This window comes from Pantherophis guttatus, chromosome 13, assembly GCF_059756535.1.
Source record: "Pantherophis guttatus breed Tessera chromosome 13, ASM5975653v1, whole genome shotgun sequence".
Taxonomy (NCBI): Eukaryota; Metazoa; Chordata; class Lepidosauria; order Squamata; family Colubridae; genus Pantherophis; species Pantherophis guttatus.
This window is the reverse complement of record NC_142075.1, coordinates 20,502,501-20,521,452: the sequence shown is the minus strand read 5'-3', so window position 1 is coordinate 20,521,452 and position 18,952 is coordinate 20,502,501. Positions and strand designations below refer to the sequence as shown.

At 41.9% G+C, this 18,952-nt stretch overlaps 2 protein-coding genes across 3 annotated transcripts in view; both read right to left on the bottom strand.

Annotated features, from left to right (window-relative positions):
* Positions 1–113: 113 nt before the first annotated feature.
* On the bottom strand, positions 114–9,147 carry TRIM69 (tripartite motif containing 69). Of its 2 annotated transcripts, none has more exons than XM_060689446.2 (7): positions 8,981–9,147; positions 6,292–6,806; positions 5,689–5,784; positions 4,895–5,128; positions 4,253–4,275; positions 1,938–2,062; positions 114–1,099 (listed from the first exon to the last, which is right to left on the bottom strand). In XM_060689446.2, the coding sequence occupies exons 2-7, from the start codon at positions 6,784–6,786 to the stop codon at positions 555–557; spliced, it is 1,518 nt and encodes a 505-aa protein (XP_060545429.2). In that variant the 5' UTR covers positions 6,787–6,806; positions 8,981–9,147; the 3' UTR covers positions 114–554. The 2 variants fall into 2 exon arrangements, with proteins under 2 accessions (XP_060545429.2, XP_060545430.2); XM_060689447.2 differs by having other exon boundaries at positions 9,055–9,126.
* Positions 9,148–9,937: 790 nt separating this feature from the next.
* Positions 9,938–18,952, bottom strand: part of B2M (beta-2-microglobulin) — an 11,801-nt gene continuing 2,786 nt past the window's right edge. The window contains exons 2-5 of the mRNA XM_034432610.3: positions 16,963–17,140; positions 13,477–13,755; positions 12,597–12,633; positions 9,938–10,500 (exon numbers count right to left, since the gene is read on the bottom strand). Coding sequence (XP_034288501.1) covers positions 12,620–12,633; positions 13,477–13,755; positions 16,963–17,038 — 369 coding nt within the window. The 5' untranslated portion in view covers positions 17,039–17,140 and the 3' untranslated portion in view covers positions 9,938–10,500; positions 12,597–12,619. The remainder of the gene's footprint in view (positions 10,501–12,596; positions 12,634–13,476; positions 13,756–16,962; positions 17,141–18,952) is intronic.

The window sequence follows — 18,952 nt, the reverse complement described above, 5'->3', positions numbered from 1 at the left end:
TTTCCTCGAGTTTCTGAACATTTGCCTGTTTTCACACCAGTTTTGAAGAAGGAAGGGAGCTTCCCATCAAACATCAGGAGGAGAGGCGGCGGTGGGGGGAAAAAAATCCATGCTTAAATTTAACATTTTATTTTGATTTGATCAAGATACCTTTATTATTATTATTATTATTATTATTATTATTATTATTATTATTATTATTATTATTATTTTATGGAATGGAACACTAATAGCTTGGGATACATCCTTCTGCTCAACCTTACAGTCGGAAATTCTCCCGGAAAGAAATCGGATGATCCCATTGGAGATGCTCTTTTAAGTGGTCAAGGAGGCATTGGCTACCTTTTCAAAACATGACGCTTGTCCTAGCTGAACCACAGAAAGGGACAACGGAACTACTCTACTCTTTCAAAGAGTGAGGAGTAAACCCCATCAGAAGTCCAAGGGAACTGGCTGGGTCCTTCTACCGGCCCTGGGGTTGTAACCCACAATCCTATAAGCTCCCACAGAGCCAGGCTCAGAGCTGAGGAGACATCTCCATCTTCACCGTGCTTCTACATATTGAAAGCTATGATTCTCAGTGGTTCCTTGTTCTCTCCAGAGTCATTGAGACATGGGCAAAAGTAGGGGTACACCTTCTCGGTGAAAGTGTCCATGAAGGTGTAGAGGTGAGACATGGACACGGCATCATAAAAGGATACCTGGCCCTCTTCGTAATCCAAATAGATCCCCACTCTGGACAGACGGCCAAGCAAGGTTAGACATTTGGGACGGACATCTACGGCCTTTAGCTCGATCTTATTCCTCAGCTTGATCAACCAGTGGCCTTCCTTGGGCGAGAGGGGATAATTCCCTTTCCGGTTAATGCTTTCCCGGACAACCCCTAAAGTCCACTTGCTCTTCTTCTTCACTTCCACTTCCCAATAGTACTTCCCGGTGGTGAATCCTTCAGAACCTAAGACCGAAACGCTGCAATCAAATCTTTCGGGAGTATCTGGAAGAATCTGCTTTATGTCGTTATGCCAGACGCAGGTCAACTCTTCGGAGAGGATCAAGTTGGGGTGGGCTGTGTTAGGATCCAAGGTGACGAAGGTGATGTCTGGAGAAGGAAGGAATATGATCGGTGAAGCCTGGGAGATGCCTCCCAAAGACTTGACACGCAATAAACAAGCCCTATCTATACAATCGGGGTGGGCTTCAAAAATTTTAGCAAGGGGTTCTCTGCCCGGTTGCTGGGTGGGTGTGGCCATGGTGGGCATGGCCTAATTCGCCTCCTGCACCACGGCGGGGGCGGGGGGTTGTTTTTGTCCTCCCCAGGCTCCGGAGGCTTTTCTCGGGCCTCCCGGAGGGTGAAAACGGCCTCCCCAGGCTCCAGAGGCCTTTGGAGGCCGGAAATGGGCCCTTCCCAAACTTCCAGTAGGCCCGTTTTTCGCCCTCCCCGAGCCTCCGCCCGCACCCTGCACTTACCTGCATCCAAAACGGGCCCCATGGGGCTCCTGGGATGGGCAGGGCGGGGTGGGGGTGGGGGGCTAGCCAGGAGTGGGATTTGGGGGTCCTCCAAACTGCATGGAATCTTAGCTAGAGGTTCTCCCGAACCCCTGCGAACCCCCTGTATACAATATACTAACTTTCTTTGGTATAGATATGAAATGCATTAACCTCTTATTCTAAAATCAAGAGCTATAGTATTTATATCATCATAAACAGTTCCAAGTGTCAAATCCCAAAATTAAACGTGCATTTCTTTCAGTGACTAGCAAGAAGCCCAACGGGGGGAAGCAAAGTTAGATTTTCCTTAATCAGAATAACTTCTTTCACCATCTCAAGCAGTTGCATTAGCTTCCCCATCCCTTCTTCTATAATAGGAATGTGTGTGGGGTGGGGTGGGGAATCAATTTCAGTTAAGATCAAGAAACTGGATCTGGTTGTTTCTTTACCTGGATTAAGGATGGTTCTCATTTCTTTCCACATCGCATAATGCATGGGGCCCTTGAATTCTCCAGAGTTCAGCATCCCGGTCACTAATTGTCCCAGAGATGAACTTTCGGTTTTGTTCTCCATCCTACACAAGACATTTGTAGACTTAGTTAAATGTGGCAGTGATGTGGGATAATCTGTGTTAGGATATGGTGTAAGTCTAACAAGTTGTCCAGGCAATATATGTGTTCTATAACTTTAAATGTATTCTGTAACTATAAGATGTAATGCTGAGTAATTGTACTGCTGAGTCATTGTAACTGACTGCTGACTAACTGCTGACTGCAATTATCATAATTGTACTGTTGAGTCATTGCACTGCTGTCTTCACTTATCTTAAGTGGATAATTACTAGTGTAAACTGTATATAAGAAGGAAGCCGAGCTATAGTCATTGTTGGACCTGCTCTCATCATTGCTTGACTTGCTGCTTGGCTTGTTGGTTGGAACTGTTACTGTCGTGTGTGAAGACGTGGATGGATATGCTACCATCGTGATTTGTTACCAGCGTTGAATTGCTGTTTGTATGGTAAAAGGATAACTGTAACTCTGTAACTTCGGACTGATTTGAATGGCTAAAGACTTGGATTGACTAAAAGACTATGCAATTGTTTTTCACTACAAAGTAAAAGCTTTGTTAAACCAGTTTGTATGTATTGTATTCATTGCTCTCAGTACCGTTTCTCTGTGCACTTGCTCTGCTGGTTGGTTAACACAACAATATCCTTAACAATCTGGCACATAATGAGCTGTGGTAGCGCAGTGGTTAGAGTGCAGTACTGCAGGCTACTTCTGCTGACTGCCGGCTGCTTGGAATTTGGCAGATCGAATCTCTCCAGGCTCAAGGTTCAGACTCAGTCTTCCCTCCTTCCAAGGCAGGTAAAATGAGGACCCAGGTTGTTGGGGGCAAGAGGCTGACTCTGTAAACCGCTTAGAGAGGGCTGTAAAAGCACTATGAAGCGGTATATAAATGCTATTGCTGTAATTGCAGAAACGACTATTCCCTTGGGATATACCGGCTAAGAGCAACGCACTGAGGAACACTTCCTGCCTCAAAGAATTGTATGCGTTGTCCTCAAACTACTATATGGGAAAGAGCTGTGTTTGATGCAACATCATCCCTGGAATTTCCTCCTGTCTGATATAAATGCATGGAACTAAGGAGGAAAAAATGAAGTGGCAACACAGGCCAATGAACTTATTTGTTATAGGGCCCTTGGTGTTCTTTGATTTTGGTTGTTTTCTTGCAGTCTTTTCATTACCCAACTAGATAACAGCATCCATGCGCTGATGATATTACCTAGTTGGGTAATGAAACGTCTGCAAGAAAACACCAAGCTCAGAGAGCACGAAGGATCCCTTAGTTCAAACCTGAGCTACAAATTGTCTCCTTTATTGAATACCGAAAAGGATGCAAAATGTGGACAGAATCTAGAAATTAGAGATGACTGAAATGTGGTAGATAGATAGATGATAGATAGATAGACAGACAGACAAACAGACAGACAGACAGAAAGAGATAGGTAGATAGATAGATAGATAGATAGATAGATAGATAGATAGATAGATAGATAGATAGATAGATAGATAGATAGATAGATAGATAAATAGAGAGAGAGAGACAGAGATAGATAGATAGATAGATAGATAGATAGATAGATAGATAGATAGATAGATAGATAGATAGATAGATAGATAGATAGATATAGACAGATAGAGATAGATAGATATAGACAGAGATAGATAGATAGACATAAATAGATAGATAGATAGATAGAGATAGACAGAGATATAGATATAGATAGATATAGATAGACAGATAGATATAGACAGAGATAGATAGAGCCAGAGATAGATATAGACAGAGATAGATAGACAGAGATAGATAGATAGATAGATAGATAGATAGATAGATAGATAGATAGATAGACAGACAGACAGACAGACAGACAGACAGACAGACAGACAGACAGAACTATTCTCTTCTATTGAAACCCATTCATTGTTTGAACACTGATACATGTGTTTGCATCAAGACAGAAGAAACAGTACATAGATGCTGAAGGGTTGAATGTTAGGATTCCCAATCTAAAGAGAAGAACCTTATGTATTTATGCCTGTTTGGGTCCTTCACACAGAGCAGAATATGCAGCCGCATACAAATCAGGTCAACCAATGGGAATGGTCCAGATTTTGTGGTTTATCTTCATATTTTTTCCTACTCTTGAACTCTGCTATGATCATTTCAAAATATTTCCTTATAGACATGTACTCACCGTTCTACAAATGGCTTTATTCCCTGTCAGAAAAAAAAAAAAAAAACAAGAGAAAAGGAAGAAGGATCATTTCTAAATTACCTTCCCTTTCGACCCATTTATAAGTATAAATATAATTCAGCAAAGCAAAGATTAGATTTCAAAATTCTCAGTGGCCTTCACAGTTTTGAAGGCACCTGGGGATCTTCATACCAGTTGTTGAAATCCAAATGTTTTTACTACCGGTTCTGTGGGCATGGCTTGGTGGGCGTGGCAGGGGAAGGATACTGCAAAATCTCCATTCCCACCCAACTCCAGGGGAAAGATATTGCAAAATCTCCATTCCCTCCCCACTCTGGGGCCAGCCAGAGGTGGTATTTGCCGGTTCTCCGAACTGCTCAAAATTTCCGCTACCGGTTCTCCAGAACCTGTCAGAACCTGCTGGATTTCACCCCTACTTCATACCTATCTAAAATCTATATGAAATGAGTTTAAAGCCAGATGGGCTGCCAGCTTCATCTCTGACCTTGTCTACTTGACGTCGTAATTCTCAACTATGTCCTTCTTCTCCATGCTAAGCAGATGCCCCTGAGTCCTACACGTCTAACACTCCAGCAAGCATCATCCCAAACTACATGCAACTATGTAATCTGGCAATCTTACTTTTAGGAAACCGGCAGAATTTTGCTGGTACAACCGAGCCTGAATGCAGACCAAAGTGTCTTTTGCAGTTTGTGATCGGTCTTGGAGTTTGTTTAGGTTTCCTTCCATTTCCTGCAGAAGGATTTCGCTCTCTTCCTTTAACTGATGAATTAGCATTTTCTCCTTGGTGTGAAGAAACTGGTGCAGCTTTAGGAACTCCAAGGAGATATGGTACTGGAGCTGTAATTTGTTTTCCTGAAAATTAAAGAGAGAGAGAGAGAGAGAGGGGGAGGGAGGGAGGGAGAGAGAGAGATTGAAAATAAAGTCCATGCAATTAACGGACGCTAGTGATATGGATTCTGATTGTTGATCTGTTATTTACCATGGGACAATAATTACACCGTAAATGAGCTTTTGCAACATTGCTTTTGACTTATTTCCTCTTTTTAATAATGGCTACCAAGAAAGAAAAATGATTCTGATTTTACTGGCTTGCAGTATATTTATTTGGGTTCAAAATGGGGGGAGGGGATAAATATGTTGCAAGAAAAGAAAAGCTTCAGAAGAAAACAGAATGTTTAATTCAACAACATATGCTAGTTTTGTGGCCACTCAAGAAATAGTCAGGCACGGGAAGAGTTTTGTGGCTCCCGGTGTTTTCTTTTCTGTGGAAAACAGGTCCAAATGGCTCTTTGAGTGTTTAAGGTTGCAGACCTCTGGCTTTGGAGAATAGGTTGACCCCCTCTTTGTGGCAGCCCCTCAAATATTGGGACACACTGCTATCATTCATACTCACTTTACGCATGCATACTCACTTTATGACTAGATATTTTCTCCTCCTGAGCATTCTTCAACACCTCCAGTTTTACCAGGATAGACCTGAGCTGAAGTCTCAACGTGAGTAGCCTTTCCTGTAGACATAATGGGAAGTTACAGCTCCAGATTAACTAGATTAAAAAGCAACTTCTCTCAGCCCCAAATCCTTAGCCTTCAAAAGTGGGTCATCATCCTTGAAACGTGGGTCATTTCGAACAGAACGCAAGTGTTTTTTTTTTTTAAACTCAACAAGTTTAAGTGGTGTGGACTTCAATTCCCACAATTCCAGAGCCAACATGCTGTCTGCGGAATTCTGGGAGTTGAAGTCCACACCGCTTAAAGTTACAGGGCTTGAGAAATACTGCAAAACATTAAGAGGGGAATCTGCTGGAACAGGAGTCTCCAACCTTGGCAACTTGAAGCCTGGCGGACTTCAACTCCCAGAATTCTTCAGCCAGCAAAACTGGCTGAGGAATTCTGGGAGTTGAAGTCCTCCAGGCTTCAAGTTGCCAAGGTTGGAGACCCCTGTGCTGGAACATCTAAAGGGCCTTTGACTGGGTCACAGGACCATTTGTGAAATCAGGTTTCAGCATGTCATTTACCGTATATATCTGCACTGCATCAGGGATGAGGAGAAACTGAGTACATTGGTCTTTGGGCATCTGAGCTTCTCGGCAGGTGAAGCAAGCTAATTTCCCTTGGGGTTTCCAGTAGAGAGTCAGTGGTTCTCCATGCTCCATGCATTTCTGCTGTTGGCCTCCCACGTGAAAAGTCTTAATCTTCTCCGCCATCTTTTCCAAGGCTTGGTTGATTATGAACTTACGGTCAGGAACATTGACGTGACATTCTGGGCAGAAAACGCCGTTTCTATTCCAGATGGCCTCCAGGCAAGGTTTGCAGAAGTTATGGCCGCAAGGTAGAATGACCGGCTCTTTAAACAGTTCGAGGCAAAGAGAACAGGACAACTCCTTGGTGAAGTCATCTGCATTCAGGTCCCACGAGGTGTTTGACGAGCTGGCAAGAATCGGGCTCACTGCTCGATCGTTTAGGGAAATGAGCGAGGAAGAGGACGGATTTTTGCTGGTGGAAGTGGACATTGTACTGGAAAGAGCAAACACTAAAGCAACAATCAGAAGTAGGGAAGAAAGTATGCATGAGAACGATGGTCTTAAATGACAACGGTTGGATTAGTAGATCATCTACCTGGGGTCACCTCCAAATCCATCACTGAAGGAATCTACAATCCTTAACCAAAATAAAATTGATTATCTGATGAATTCGCTAGATTCATTTCAGCTAGAATTGTTGGATATGAGATGAGAGGTAACTCAATTTAATAGATGATGGATGGATGGATGGATGGATGGATGGATGGATGGATGGATAGATGGATGGATGGATGGATGGATGGATGGATGGATGGACGGACGGACTGACAGACAGACAGACAGACAGATAATAGAGAGAGAAAGAGAGAAAGATAGATGATTGAGAGAGAGAGAGAGAGAAACAGAGAGAAAGGGAGGGGGAGGGAGGGAGATAGATTCAACAATAGGTAAAATTAGTTTTGCCAATTCTAAAACTCTAGATATGTTGGAGTATAATTCCCAGGGTTGGTTGGTTGGTTGGTTAGTTAGTTAGTTACTTAGTTAGTTAGTTATGTATTTATTTATTTATTAGATTTATATTGCTGCCTATTCGCCCATGGCGACTCAGTTAAGTCCTTCTGATGATAATCCTGAGAGATAGTACATCCACCCACCCTTACCAAAGTGGTCAATTGAGGAAGGCTGATGTTTGCTGTCTCCTTTTAAATTCTCATGCCTGGTTTGTTTGTTTTTTAACGATTGAAAAACCCGCAGCCCAATTAAACAAAGTCACCTTTGTAAACCATCAAAAGGTTTCACTGGTAAATTTGGCCAGTTGATTGGCTACATATTACAAATGGGAATAATATAGCCAGAGTTACTCTATTAGTCCTTCAGTGTCCCAATGTTATAAAAAAAAACACACATACACCAATGCCAGTATTTAAGAATGACAGGATGTTCCCAGGATGCAAGATGCTGACCTTGATATGGAAGTGAAGTAGTCCCTTCATGTGGGGTTTAAAATTTACTTTGGACCAGCATTCCCCCACCGGGAGATCTTTAGATGTGTTGGGCTGCCTAATTCTCATGATCTTCAGCCATTTTAAAACTTCAGTGACAGAGCTTGGATGATTCAGGTGACTTATAAGTTACAGTGGTTACCTTGGCACTCATCATTCATTCCGTGTGATGAGTACTAAAAATGATGAGTCCCAAGCAAACCATGTGACTTATCACGTGATCCTTTATTTCGGCCGGAAATAATATCAGGAGAAATGACAAGTACCGGGACAACATTTTCACTTCAAAACGCATCACATACCAAATTCAACAAGTTTTGAAGTAGTCATATACCAAGGTATGACTATAAACAAATAATATTGTGTTTCCCCGAAAATAAGACCGTCTTATACTTTTTTGAACCCTGAAATCAGCGCTTGGCCTAATTGCCATGCGCTCAAAAGCCTGATTGGGCTTATTAGCAGGGGATGTCTTATTTTGGGGAAAACAGGGTAGCTATATCATCTATCATCTATCTTCCATCTAATTATCTATCTATCTATCTATCTATCTATCTATCTATCTATCTATCTATCTATCTATTCATCTATCCAATGGTGGGATTCAAATAATTTAACAACCGGTTCTCTGCCCTAATGATTTCTTCCAACAACCAGTTCACCAAACTGCTCAGAAAGTTAAGAACTGGTTCTCCCAAAGTGGTGCAAACTGGCTGAATCCCACCACTGCATCTATCTATCTATTATCTATCTATCTATCTATCTATCTATCTATCTATCTATCTATCTATCTATCTATCTATCTATCTATCCATGTCTCTATCTATCTATCTATCTATCTCTGTCTCTATCTATCTATCATCTACCTAATCTATATCTGTCTGTCTGTCTATCTCCCTGCTTGTCTATTTACCGTGTTTCCTCAAAAATAAGACCCTGTCTTATATTTTTTTGAACCCTGAAATCAGCGCTTGGTCTTATTGCCATGCGCTCAAAAGTCTGAATGGGCTTATTATCAGGGGATGTCTTATTTTGGGGCAAACAGGGTAGCAACAACAACAATCTTCACACATGTGGACACCAGGTAGGAAAAGTTGCATTAGAAGACCTGGTGAGCCCGGCTTCCAATTTCCACCCATTTCTACAATGATCTATCATTTATAGCATTTCAAGGAATTCACCTATTTTGCAGAATAAAGTCTTTGCGTTATTGTTCAGAGGAAACTTTGATTCTTTGCCCACGTTCCTCACTAACCTGCTTTCAACCTGCTTTCAAGTGTCCTGCCTTGTAACTGCCACTCTCCAACTGTCTTCTTCTTCCAGAAGATTCCATTGGCTTCCTATGAAATGATTTAGTCTCAAACCTCTTCATGAAGCTCTCAAGAGCAAGAACAAACTGAGTAACAGCTGTCAAACGGCCCTTATTTTATTCTTTCCTTGGCACTGCTTTCCAAACTGATTGTAATCCAATATTCCCAGAGAGGCACAAATTTGACACCTCTTTTTTTTATAATTTTACATCAGGAAAAAAAGCCCTCCTCAAATCTTGTGAAACCGTTATGATTTCGAGGCATTTATTTATAAACTAAATACCACTAGGATTATTTACTGACAAAAAAAATTCCTCATACAATGCAACTCTGAGAAATATCGTTGCTAAATTATTGTCTGTGCAACCTATTTCATCAGCTGTTAAAGGCCTAAACATGTGCTGTGTGCTAAATTTAGCTGAGAATGTTGGCCAGATCTCATGTAGCTTATGTTGGCTTCCCTGCCCCGCTTTTTCCCATCTCAATGATTTTTAAAAACTGAATATTGTTTTAATGTATTGGTTAAGAGCCATGATAGTGTAATGGTTAGAATGCAGTATTGCAGACTAATTCTGCTGACTACCAGCTACCAGCAATTTGACTCAAATTTGCATCTTTCCGAAGTGGGTAAAATGAGGACCCAAATTATTGGGGGCAATAGGCTGACTCTGTAAACCACTTAGAGAGGGCTGCAAAGCACTGTAAAGCGGTATATAAGTCTAAGTGCTATTGCTATTACTACCGGTATGTAGCCTAATGTTTTATTGTAAACTACTTTTGAGATGCTTCACTCAACCATTCAAAGCCACAAAGAACTTCCAAAGAAAACATTGTTAGACAACTTTTATTGAGGGTTATGTGTACATTAGTGGAGGAAAGCAAAAGGGACTTACACGTTAGGTAAAACTATCAACTGAGCTAGCCTATCAGGTAGCAATTTATAAAAGGAAACTCTTAATTATCATTTTTAGAAAATTCAGTTTTTTCCATTCTTATCTCCACAATAACACAAGAAAATACTCTTAACTCCTAAAAGAGTTAACATAGCAGTAAAGCAAAAGTGATGACTTTTTCACACTCAGATTAATTAACTGATTGGTCAGTCATATTTAAGAACTGCCTATCTCCCTAATAGAATAGACTCTATGAGTGATTATATTTATGATGGTAACTCTATATGGACCATGACTCTAAATAAAGAAAACATTTTATAAAATCATGATGCCTCAAATGCTGATTTATATAAAGATGTGATGTCTATCTTTGATCCTTTCTTGAAAATGCATTGCTTTAAAAAGTTGAATTTGGAGCTCTTCAGTCATTGATAAGCAGAAACAGCATTCAGAAAGATCAGCAGCAGAAATAGTAGTTTAAAGCATCATTCATCAAATCTGGAAAAAAAAAGATTATTTTTACATTAAAAAAACCCCCAAGAAATGTGGTACAGTACACTCTAGGCTGGATTGGAAAGCCAAATAAATTGTTTTTATTTGCATCTGTGTTTGAGCCTCTCTTAACAAGGCTATATTGAAAATATAAAAACATGCAAATACAGGGAAAGTACTTTTAAAAGTATTGCAAGAGTTGTTCAGGGTTCTTGTTAAGGATTGCAAAAGATGGTGCAAGGCAGTGATGAAATGTAAAATTTGTTACTACCGGTTCTGTGGCCGTGGCTTGGTGGTGGGGTAATGTGACTGGGTAGCATTTTTTTAACTTTTTTTTTTTAACTTTTAAAAGCATTTTTTCTACAACCTCTTCAACCTCTTTCTTTGGGTAAGGACACATGACTGGTGAAGCTTCCTGGATGGGAAGCGAAACATCTCAGATTAACAGACGTTGATCTAGTTGCCACGTTTTAATCTTTCGAGGCACATGAACCAGAGGTGGTATTCAGCCGGTTTGTGCAAACCATTGGCAGAAATTTGGCCAAGGTCACCAAACCTTGGTAGTACAGTGGTCTAAGGCACCCTGTTATTAAGCTGGTTATTAAGACCAGCTGCCTGCAATTTCTGCTGGTTCGAATCTTTCCAAGGCTCAAGGTTGACTCAGCCTTCCATCCTTTCTAAGGTAGGTAAATTGAGGGCCCAGTTTGTGGGGGCAATAAGCTGACTTTGTATAAATATACAAAAAGTATGAAGGCTATTGCTTAGCGCATTGTAAGCCGCCCTGAGTCTCCGGAGAAGGGCGGCATATAAATCAAATAAAAAAAAAATTTAAAAAAAATAATTAAAAACAAAACCGGTAGCGATGGCCAGCTGGCCACGCCCCCAAACTGGTCCCTTGTTGTCCACCCCGGCCGCCATGTTTGTCTCCATGTTCTTCGCACACGCGCATCCCATTGCCTTGCAAGTCCAATGGGATGCACATGTGTGAAGAACATGGCGGCAACAGCAGCAGTTTTTTCCACCAGTACTTTTCGGCGGCTTGTGGCCAGCCACCTCCTTTTTGCCAGCCGCTTTCCAGCAGTGGCGGCTGGCTGGGGGCTGTCGAAAACACCGGTCAGCTTGCCTTCTAGACTATGGACCAGCCACCGCAGAAGGTAAGCAGCCCAAACAAAGAGGTGGGGGGGGAGGAAGTGGGGCTAGGGCTGGGGCCGCTAAAGGAAGGGAAATGGGGGTAACTGGCGAAGGGAGTGCGGAGATAGATAGGTGGAAATTCCAAAAAAAAATCTACCTTTTCCTATGGGCGTGGCTAGCTGGGGGGGAGGTTTGACAGTATTATCACCATGATGGTGAACCTATGGCGTGCTGGTCTTCCGGTTTCCAGCACACACGAAGATCAGCTGGCCAGCGCACATCCACACCAGCCAGCTGGCTTCAGGTTTTTGGGCTCTGACGCATGTGCATGCATGTGGATTCCAGTTTTGGCACTCAGTGCCAAAAAGGTTCACTGTCACTGGTATATCATATGGATTCTGCACACACATGCACACTGTGGGGGCTCCAACCCTTTGGAATGAACTGCCCCCTGAGATACGGAATATCCCCGATCTCCGTGCTTTCCGCCGTGCCCTCAAGACCCTGATGTTCCAACAGGCGGGGCTAAACATATGAACATGTGAATGATTTTTTTTTAAATGTTATCTAATTCTGGGTTTTATTTAATTGACCAAACTAAATAATAATTTTAATTAGCAATTTTATGATGTTTGTGTGTCTATATTTTTCTTGACTGTACACCGCCTTGAGTCCTATGGGAGAAAGGCGGTATAGAAATATAATAAATAAATAAATAAAATAAATATACATGCATGCTGGCAGGGGAATTCTGGGAGTTGAAGTCCACACGTCTTAAAGTAGCCAAGTTTGAGAAATACTGGTTTGAAATATTTGCTGAACCGCGTTGGTTTCATTTTGCTTACTGCTTTGTCTTTTGTGACAGCAAGCTGATCTTTTACTTCCAGAGTATTAATACAACACATTAAAATAATACACACACTTTCGTATTTCCTGTGAAGTATACTTTTCGTGAAACAGCCATCTCTTACCTTATTTGCTGGCGATTACTGGATCAGTAATCCTGCTCTGTGGAACACAAAGAGAATAAACTTTCAGCACATATTTCTTCAAATATATAACAAATCATTCAGGGCCTACAGATGCTAAGTTAATTCTTTGCTAGTGCTTTGCATGCTCTACACGAAATACACCTCCTATTTTTTTTTTATTTTATTTTTTTTTGTCTTAAATGGTTAAAAGCAAACCTTTCTGGTAGCATTTTCTATCAAGGCTTTTTTAGAATGAGTTAGTATTTTTCAGAGGAACCTCAAGAGAAATTGTCTTAAAGAAAAGGAAGTGATGGGAAAGGGAAGGCTAGAACAGAATCCGGCAGTAGCATATAGATCCACAGCAGATCTGTAACAGATTCCATGATGTTTAGAAGTGAACTGCCCAAAATGGTTGGAAATTGGGCAGTGTACTAATGTAATCCGTAATAATAAAAACAATCAACAATCTTGCTGGCCGGCACGCATGCACATTCTGGAAACCAGAAGTACATTTTCTCTTGAGGTTCTTCTGAAAAGAGGAAAAGACTTCTGGTTACTGCCATGCACGCGCACGCACCGATCAGCTGGCCGCCGCTCATACTCACGCCAGAAAACAGAAGACCAGCTCTTCCGGTTTCCGGCACTGCTGCGCGCACAAAGTCCAGTTGATCATCCCGTTCACATGCGTGCCAGAAACCCAGAAGAGGAACGGGCAACGGCGCACGTGCCAGGCAACATGGCTCCATGTGCCACTTCGGGCACGCGTGCCATAGGTTTGCCATCACTGGACTAGGACGTCTTAACTATTCCTGTTTCAAATGGAGGAAGGATGGGGAGGGGGAAGAAGAAACGGAATAGAAAGCCAAGTCAAAGTAGTTACCCCATTTCATGATCTTGGGTTCCTTGAGTGCCTGGTGGCTCACTCTGCAGGAATATTCATCTTTTCCATTGGGAACCACCGAAACGTAAGTCAGAAGCTGGAAGGTCCAGTCTTCCTTGAAAGAGAGGTCGGACTGCTTGACTTCGGGTATTTCAACATTATTCTTCAGAAGGGTAACGTTGATTTTTGGAGGGTGGAAACCCTCCACAAAGCAGTGCAGAACATTCTCCTTGCCAATGGATATAGGATGGCGGGAATACACTTGCACCGAAGGAGCTTCTAAAGGTTGGGGGGAAATGCAGAAATGAATAGATTAACTTTGATGTTTAAAGATAAGGAGGAATCAGAATATTTTAACATATGGAATTATTTTTATAGTTGGTTGGAAAAGAGATATAAAGGGCTGATACTAGTGTACAAATGATGACTATAATATTGATTTAGAAATGAAACGTTAGAATGGCTTGGATGAATATGAAGATAGAAGAAACTTATGGAAGATGGAGAAGAAGCCTAGAAGATAACACCGAGGTGTCACAGGGAAGGGAGGATTGGTGTATTAAATGTTTGCTTGTCTTAAAAAATATATATATATTTTTTACCAAGGTTGATGGGGGGGGGAGAAAAAACACAAGAGAAGATGTTGTAAATCCAGGTCCATCTGGCCCATATTTTCTCCACCATGCCCACAGGGCCTTGATTAAATCGTGATTTAAATCGACTTGATTTAAATCAAATTCACCCTGAGATCATGTGACCGCAGAACGCTGCCATCATTGTAATGGCGATCACATCCCCACCTCAAATTCTGGGAAGAGCCTTGGTAGTACAGTGGTTTAAAGCACCCTGTTATTAACACAGCTGCCTGCAATTACTGCAGGTTCGAATCTCGCCAGGCTCAAGGTTGACTCAGCCTTCCATCCTTTCTAAGGTAGGTAAAATGAGGACCCAGTTTGTGGGGGCAATAAGCTGACTTTGTATAAATATACAAAAGTATGAAGGCTATTGCTTAACGCATTGTAAGCCGCCCTTAGTCTCCGGAGAAGGGCGGCATATAAATCAAATTTAAAAAAAAAAAAAAGACAAAGAATAAATAAAAGTATGACATACATTTTAGGGCAGATTTTTTTTACCCCAACCGTGGCAACTCTTAAGATGTGTAGACTTCAACTCCCAGAATTCCTCAGTCAACATGTTGGCTGAGGAACTCTATAAGTTGAAACCCACATATATTAAAAGTTCCCAAGTTAAAAAAAACCCAATGATTTTTAAAGCAAACAAAATGTTTTGTTTTGTTTTTTGGTTGTCACATTTTGAAAAGCGCCTTTTTAAAGCATCGTTGTTGTTTTCTTTGACAACGTATCCATCACAATTGTGTTTTGTTCCTTTGGTTTTTCTGTTACTAGGCTAGAAACAGAGGGTCTTGAGTTCAAGTTCTGGCCTTAGCTATGAAAGCCAGCTGGATGACTTTGGGCCAATCACCAAGGGACAGTGAGTTCTAGTCCCGCCTTAGGCATGAAAGGCAGTTGAGTGATTTTGGGCCAGGGCCAGTCACTCTCTCTCACAGCCCAACCCCCCCTCACAGGGTTGTTGTTGAGGTGGGGAGGAAGAAAGTGTGTGGGGTATGTTCATCCCCTTGAGTTCTTTGTAAAAATAATAAAAGTAGAATATAAATAAATATTTTTAAAGCAAAATTTTTTAAAAAAAGGCCAGCTGAGTGTCAGAAAATTAACGGCCCAAGCTTCTTTTCACTATTAATTTATCAGACTCTTAAGTTTTTCTCTATTTTCCTAAATAAATCTAGCAACTACTGCGAAACTCTAGAGGAGCACTTCATGGCTATTTTATTTTCGGAAAATGCACCGTATCAGAAAGACCTCTTTCCAGCACACCATCGTCCCTTTCAAATCAAAGAAAATACTTGCTACTCAAGTCTTCCCCTTCTTCCCTTTTGCATCTGGGGCACTGAGCCGCACCACTAAATCAGAAACCTGACCAAGGGAAGAAAAACAAATGAAGTTTATAACAAAAGACAAGATGGCAGCCATCGCAGGCCTCCGTGTTCCTCACTCATCATACACAACCTCTGCCTTTTAGGGAATAAAATGGATTTTTATTGATTTGGAATAGTTTTAAGCCATCCTGTGAAGTTTAGGCAGCTTTAAAACGCAATAAAAATAGAAGAATAAACAAAGGGAACCCTCCCATTTCCTTCCTGTACTTCCCAATCAACAGAAATACAAAAAAAAAATAAGCAAAATGAAAATTCAATTCTCCTATTTTTCTTCCAACCGGATCTGTCCATCCGTCCCCATAAGTATTACAAGGGAGTCAGTTTTTTTCTTTTTAATTTCCTAGATTATTTGTAAAAAAAAATAATAATAAAGGCAAGAAATAAAGAAATAAGATTATACCAGGCCACAGAAAGGGAGGGGAGAAGTCTCCGCTCACCTCCTTAAGACTAAAACCTCCATCTTCCCACAAACTGCTGAGCTAACCCGGGACAGACCCAGGAAATGCAAATTGAATTTCCTAGCTTATTCGTAAAAGTAACAAAAGCAGGATATAAAAGAAACAAGACTATACAAGGCCGCAGAAAGAGAAGGCAAGATGTCTCCGCCGATCTTCCCGCAAACCTCTGGGCTAACCGGGGACAGACCCAGGAGACACAAATTTAATTTCCTAGATTATTCGTAAAAATAACAAAAGCAGGATATAAAGAAACAAGATTATTTATAAAACATCATGAAGGCAATTTATCAATAAATAAGATTATAGAAGGCTACAGAAAGAGAGGGAAGAAGTCTCGGCTGATCTCAACACTTACAAACCCCACCACCACCACCACCATCTTCCTGCTAACCCGGGACAAACCCTGGAAACGCAGATTGAATTTCCTAGTTTATTCGTAAAAGTAACAAAAGCAGGATATAAAAGAAACAAGATTATTTATAAAACATCATGAAGGCGATTTATCAATAAATTATAGAAGGATACAGTCTCTGCTGATCTCAACATTACAACCCCCCCCATCTTCCCGCAAACTGCTGAGCTAACCCGGGACAGACCCGGGAAACGCAAATTGAATTTCCTAGCTTATTCGTAAAAGTAACAAAAACAGGATATAAAAGAAACAAAAGATTATACAAGGCCGCAGAAAGAGAAGGCAAGACGTCTCCGCCGATCTTCCCGCAAACCTCTGGGCTAACCCGGGACAGACCCAGGAGACCTGCCAACCCACCTTCAAAGTCCCCAGCGAGTTTCGGGGTCCTCCAGACCCTCCCCACTCTTGAAGAAAAATTCTTGGGGAAAAAATGCAACCAATAATAAAAAAGGGGGGGGAGGAAATCTTAAGCACAGCAGCTTCTCAATTCACCCGTTTCTAACCCGGGTTAAGGAAACAGCTGCCAACCCCGCCGGACAGAAGAAGAACTCGGGGCAGGAACGCCGAATTCGCAATCGCGAGAAGCAGAAAAGTGGTCTTACTTTCCGTGGCTTCCGTCAGGCCGGAGATGCACACCAGCACGACGCACCAGAGGAGAAGTTCTTTGGAGTTTGCCATAGTTCTTGGGTTTTTGGGTTTTTTGCAGCCCCGAAAACCGCCTTCCACGCTCCTCGGATCCCGAAAGTGAAGTGACTCTGCGGAGCTGGGGGAACAACGCCTCTAAGAGAAAGAAGAAAAAAAAACTCGTCTCTGGCCCAATCAAAAAATCGAAAGGGTCGTGTCGTCACTGGTCGCTAGGCACGAGGTTTCCCGCAGGGGTCTGCTCAAGGAGTTCGGGACTTTCCAGCGCAGGCGCACTTCTGCCCGCCGCGACTTCCACTTTCGATTTCTGGCTGCGGGGAAGGCAGGGCTGATTTCCGAGAAACCAACCCAGGCTCGGCTTTCAAACGGGGGGGGGGGAGCGAGGGGGATCTGCTGCTGGCGCTGAAGAGCAGAATGCGGGTTGCGGCGGCTGAGATGGGCCAAAGGGGGAAAATGATCCCGGTTGTGTCCCAAAGGCGCTTTTCTTTCTTTCTTTCTTTCTTCCTTCCTTTCTTTCTTCCTCTCTCTCTCTCTCTCCCTTCCTTTCTTCCCTCCTTCCTTTCTTTCTTTTTCTTTCTTTCATTCTTTCTTTCTCTCTCTCTCTCTCTTCTTCCGTCCTTCCCTCCTTCCTTCCTTCCTTTCTTTCATTCTTTCCTTTCTTTTTCTTTCTTTCTTTCTTTCACTCTTTTTTTTTTATTTGATTTATATGCCGCCCTTCTCCGGAGACTCAGGGCGGCTTACAATGCGCTAAGCAATAGCCTTCATCCTTTTGTATATTTATACAAAGTTTATTGCCCCCACAAACTGGGTCCTCATTTCACCTACCTTAGAAAGGATGGAAGGCTGAGTCAACCTTGAGCCTTGGAGAGATTCGAACCAGCAGAAATTGCAGGCAGCTGTGTTAATAACAGGGTGCACTAAACCTTCCTTCCTTCCTTCCTTTCTTCCTCTCTCTCTCTCTCTCTCTCTCCCTTCCTTTCTTTTTCTTTCTTTCTTTCTTTCTCTCTCTCTTTCTTCCTTCCTTCCCTCCTTCCTTTCATTCTTTCTTTCCTTTCTTTCTTTTTCTTTCTTTCCTTTCTCTTTCTTTCTTTCTTTCTTTCGTCAAGAGGCAAGTGGACTTTCTGGTTCATCCAAGAAGCTTCTTCAGCCTCCCCCACCGTCCAGCCAGAGCTGAAGAAGCTTCTTGGATGAGAAGCGAAACATCTTCAAAGAAAACGTGGAAACTAATGAAGGAGAGGAGCAATTTAGAACTGAGGAGAGAGTGAGAACAATTAATCAGTGGAACGACTTGTCTCCAGAAGTTGTGGATGATCCAACACTGGAGGTTTTTAAGAAGATGTTGGACAACCATTTGTCTGAAGTGGTGTAGGGTTTCCTGCCTAAGCAGGGGGTTGGACTAGAAGACCTCCAAGGTTCCTTCCAACTCTGTTACTTCTCTTCTCTTCTCTTCTCTTCTCTTCTCTTCTCTTCTCTTCTCTTCTCTTCTCTTCTCTTCTCTTCTCTCCTCTCCTCTCCTCTCCTCTCCTCTCCTCTGTTCTATTCTATTCTATTCTATTCTATTCTATTCTATTCTATTCTATTCTATTCTATTCTATTCTATTCTAAAAACCAGAAAGTCCACTTGCCTCTTGAAGAAAAAAAAAACATCTTTGGGACAACGATGACCTAGATGACTGAGAATCTCCATAGAAATCTCAAGATATTGCTCCTGAAAAAATGGTGGAATAGCTACAATTGATCACCTTTGTTAGGGCCTGTTCCTTTTTAATCTGTTGGCAGGTTGTTTATCTGGAGAGGCAGAGAATTTCCTAGGATAAATTTATAACCCCGGACTTTGCTCTCTGACAAACAGGATTGAGCTTGTTTGGCTCTGATAGCAGTTTCAAAAGCAGCTTATCGAGTTTATAATTCTAAACAGAGGCCCGTGTACCCCAAAGCTGCATATCTGTT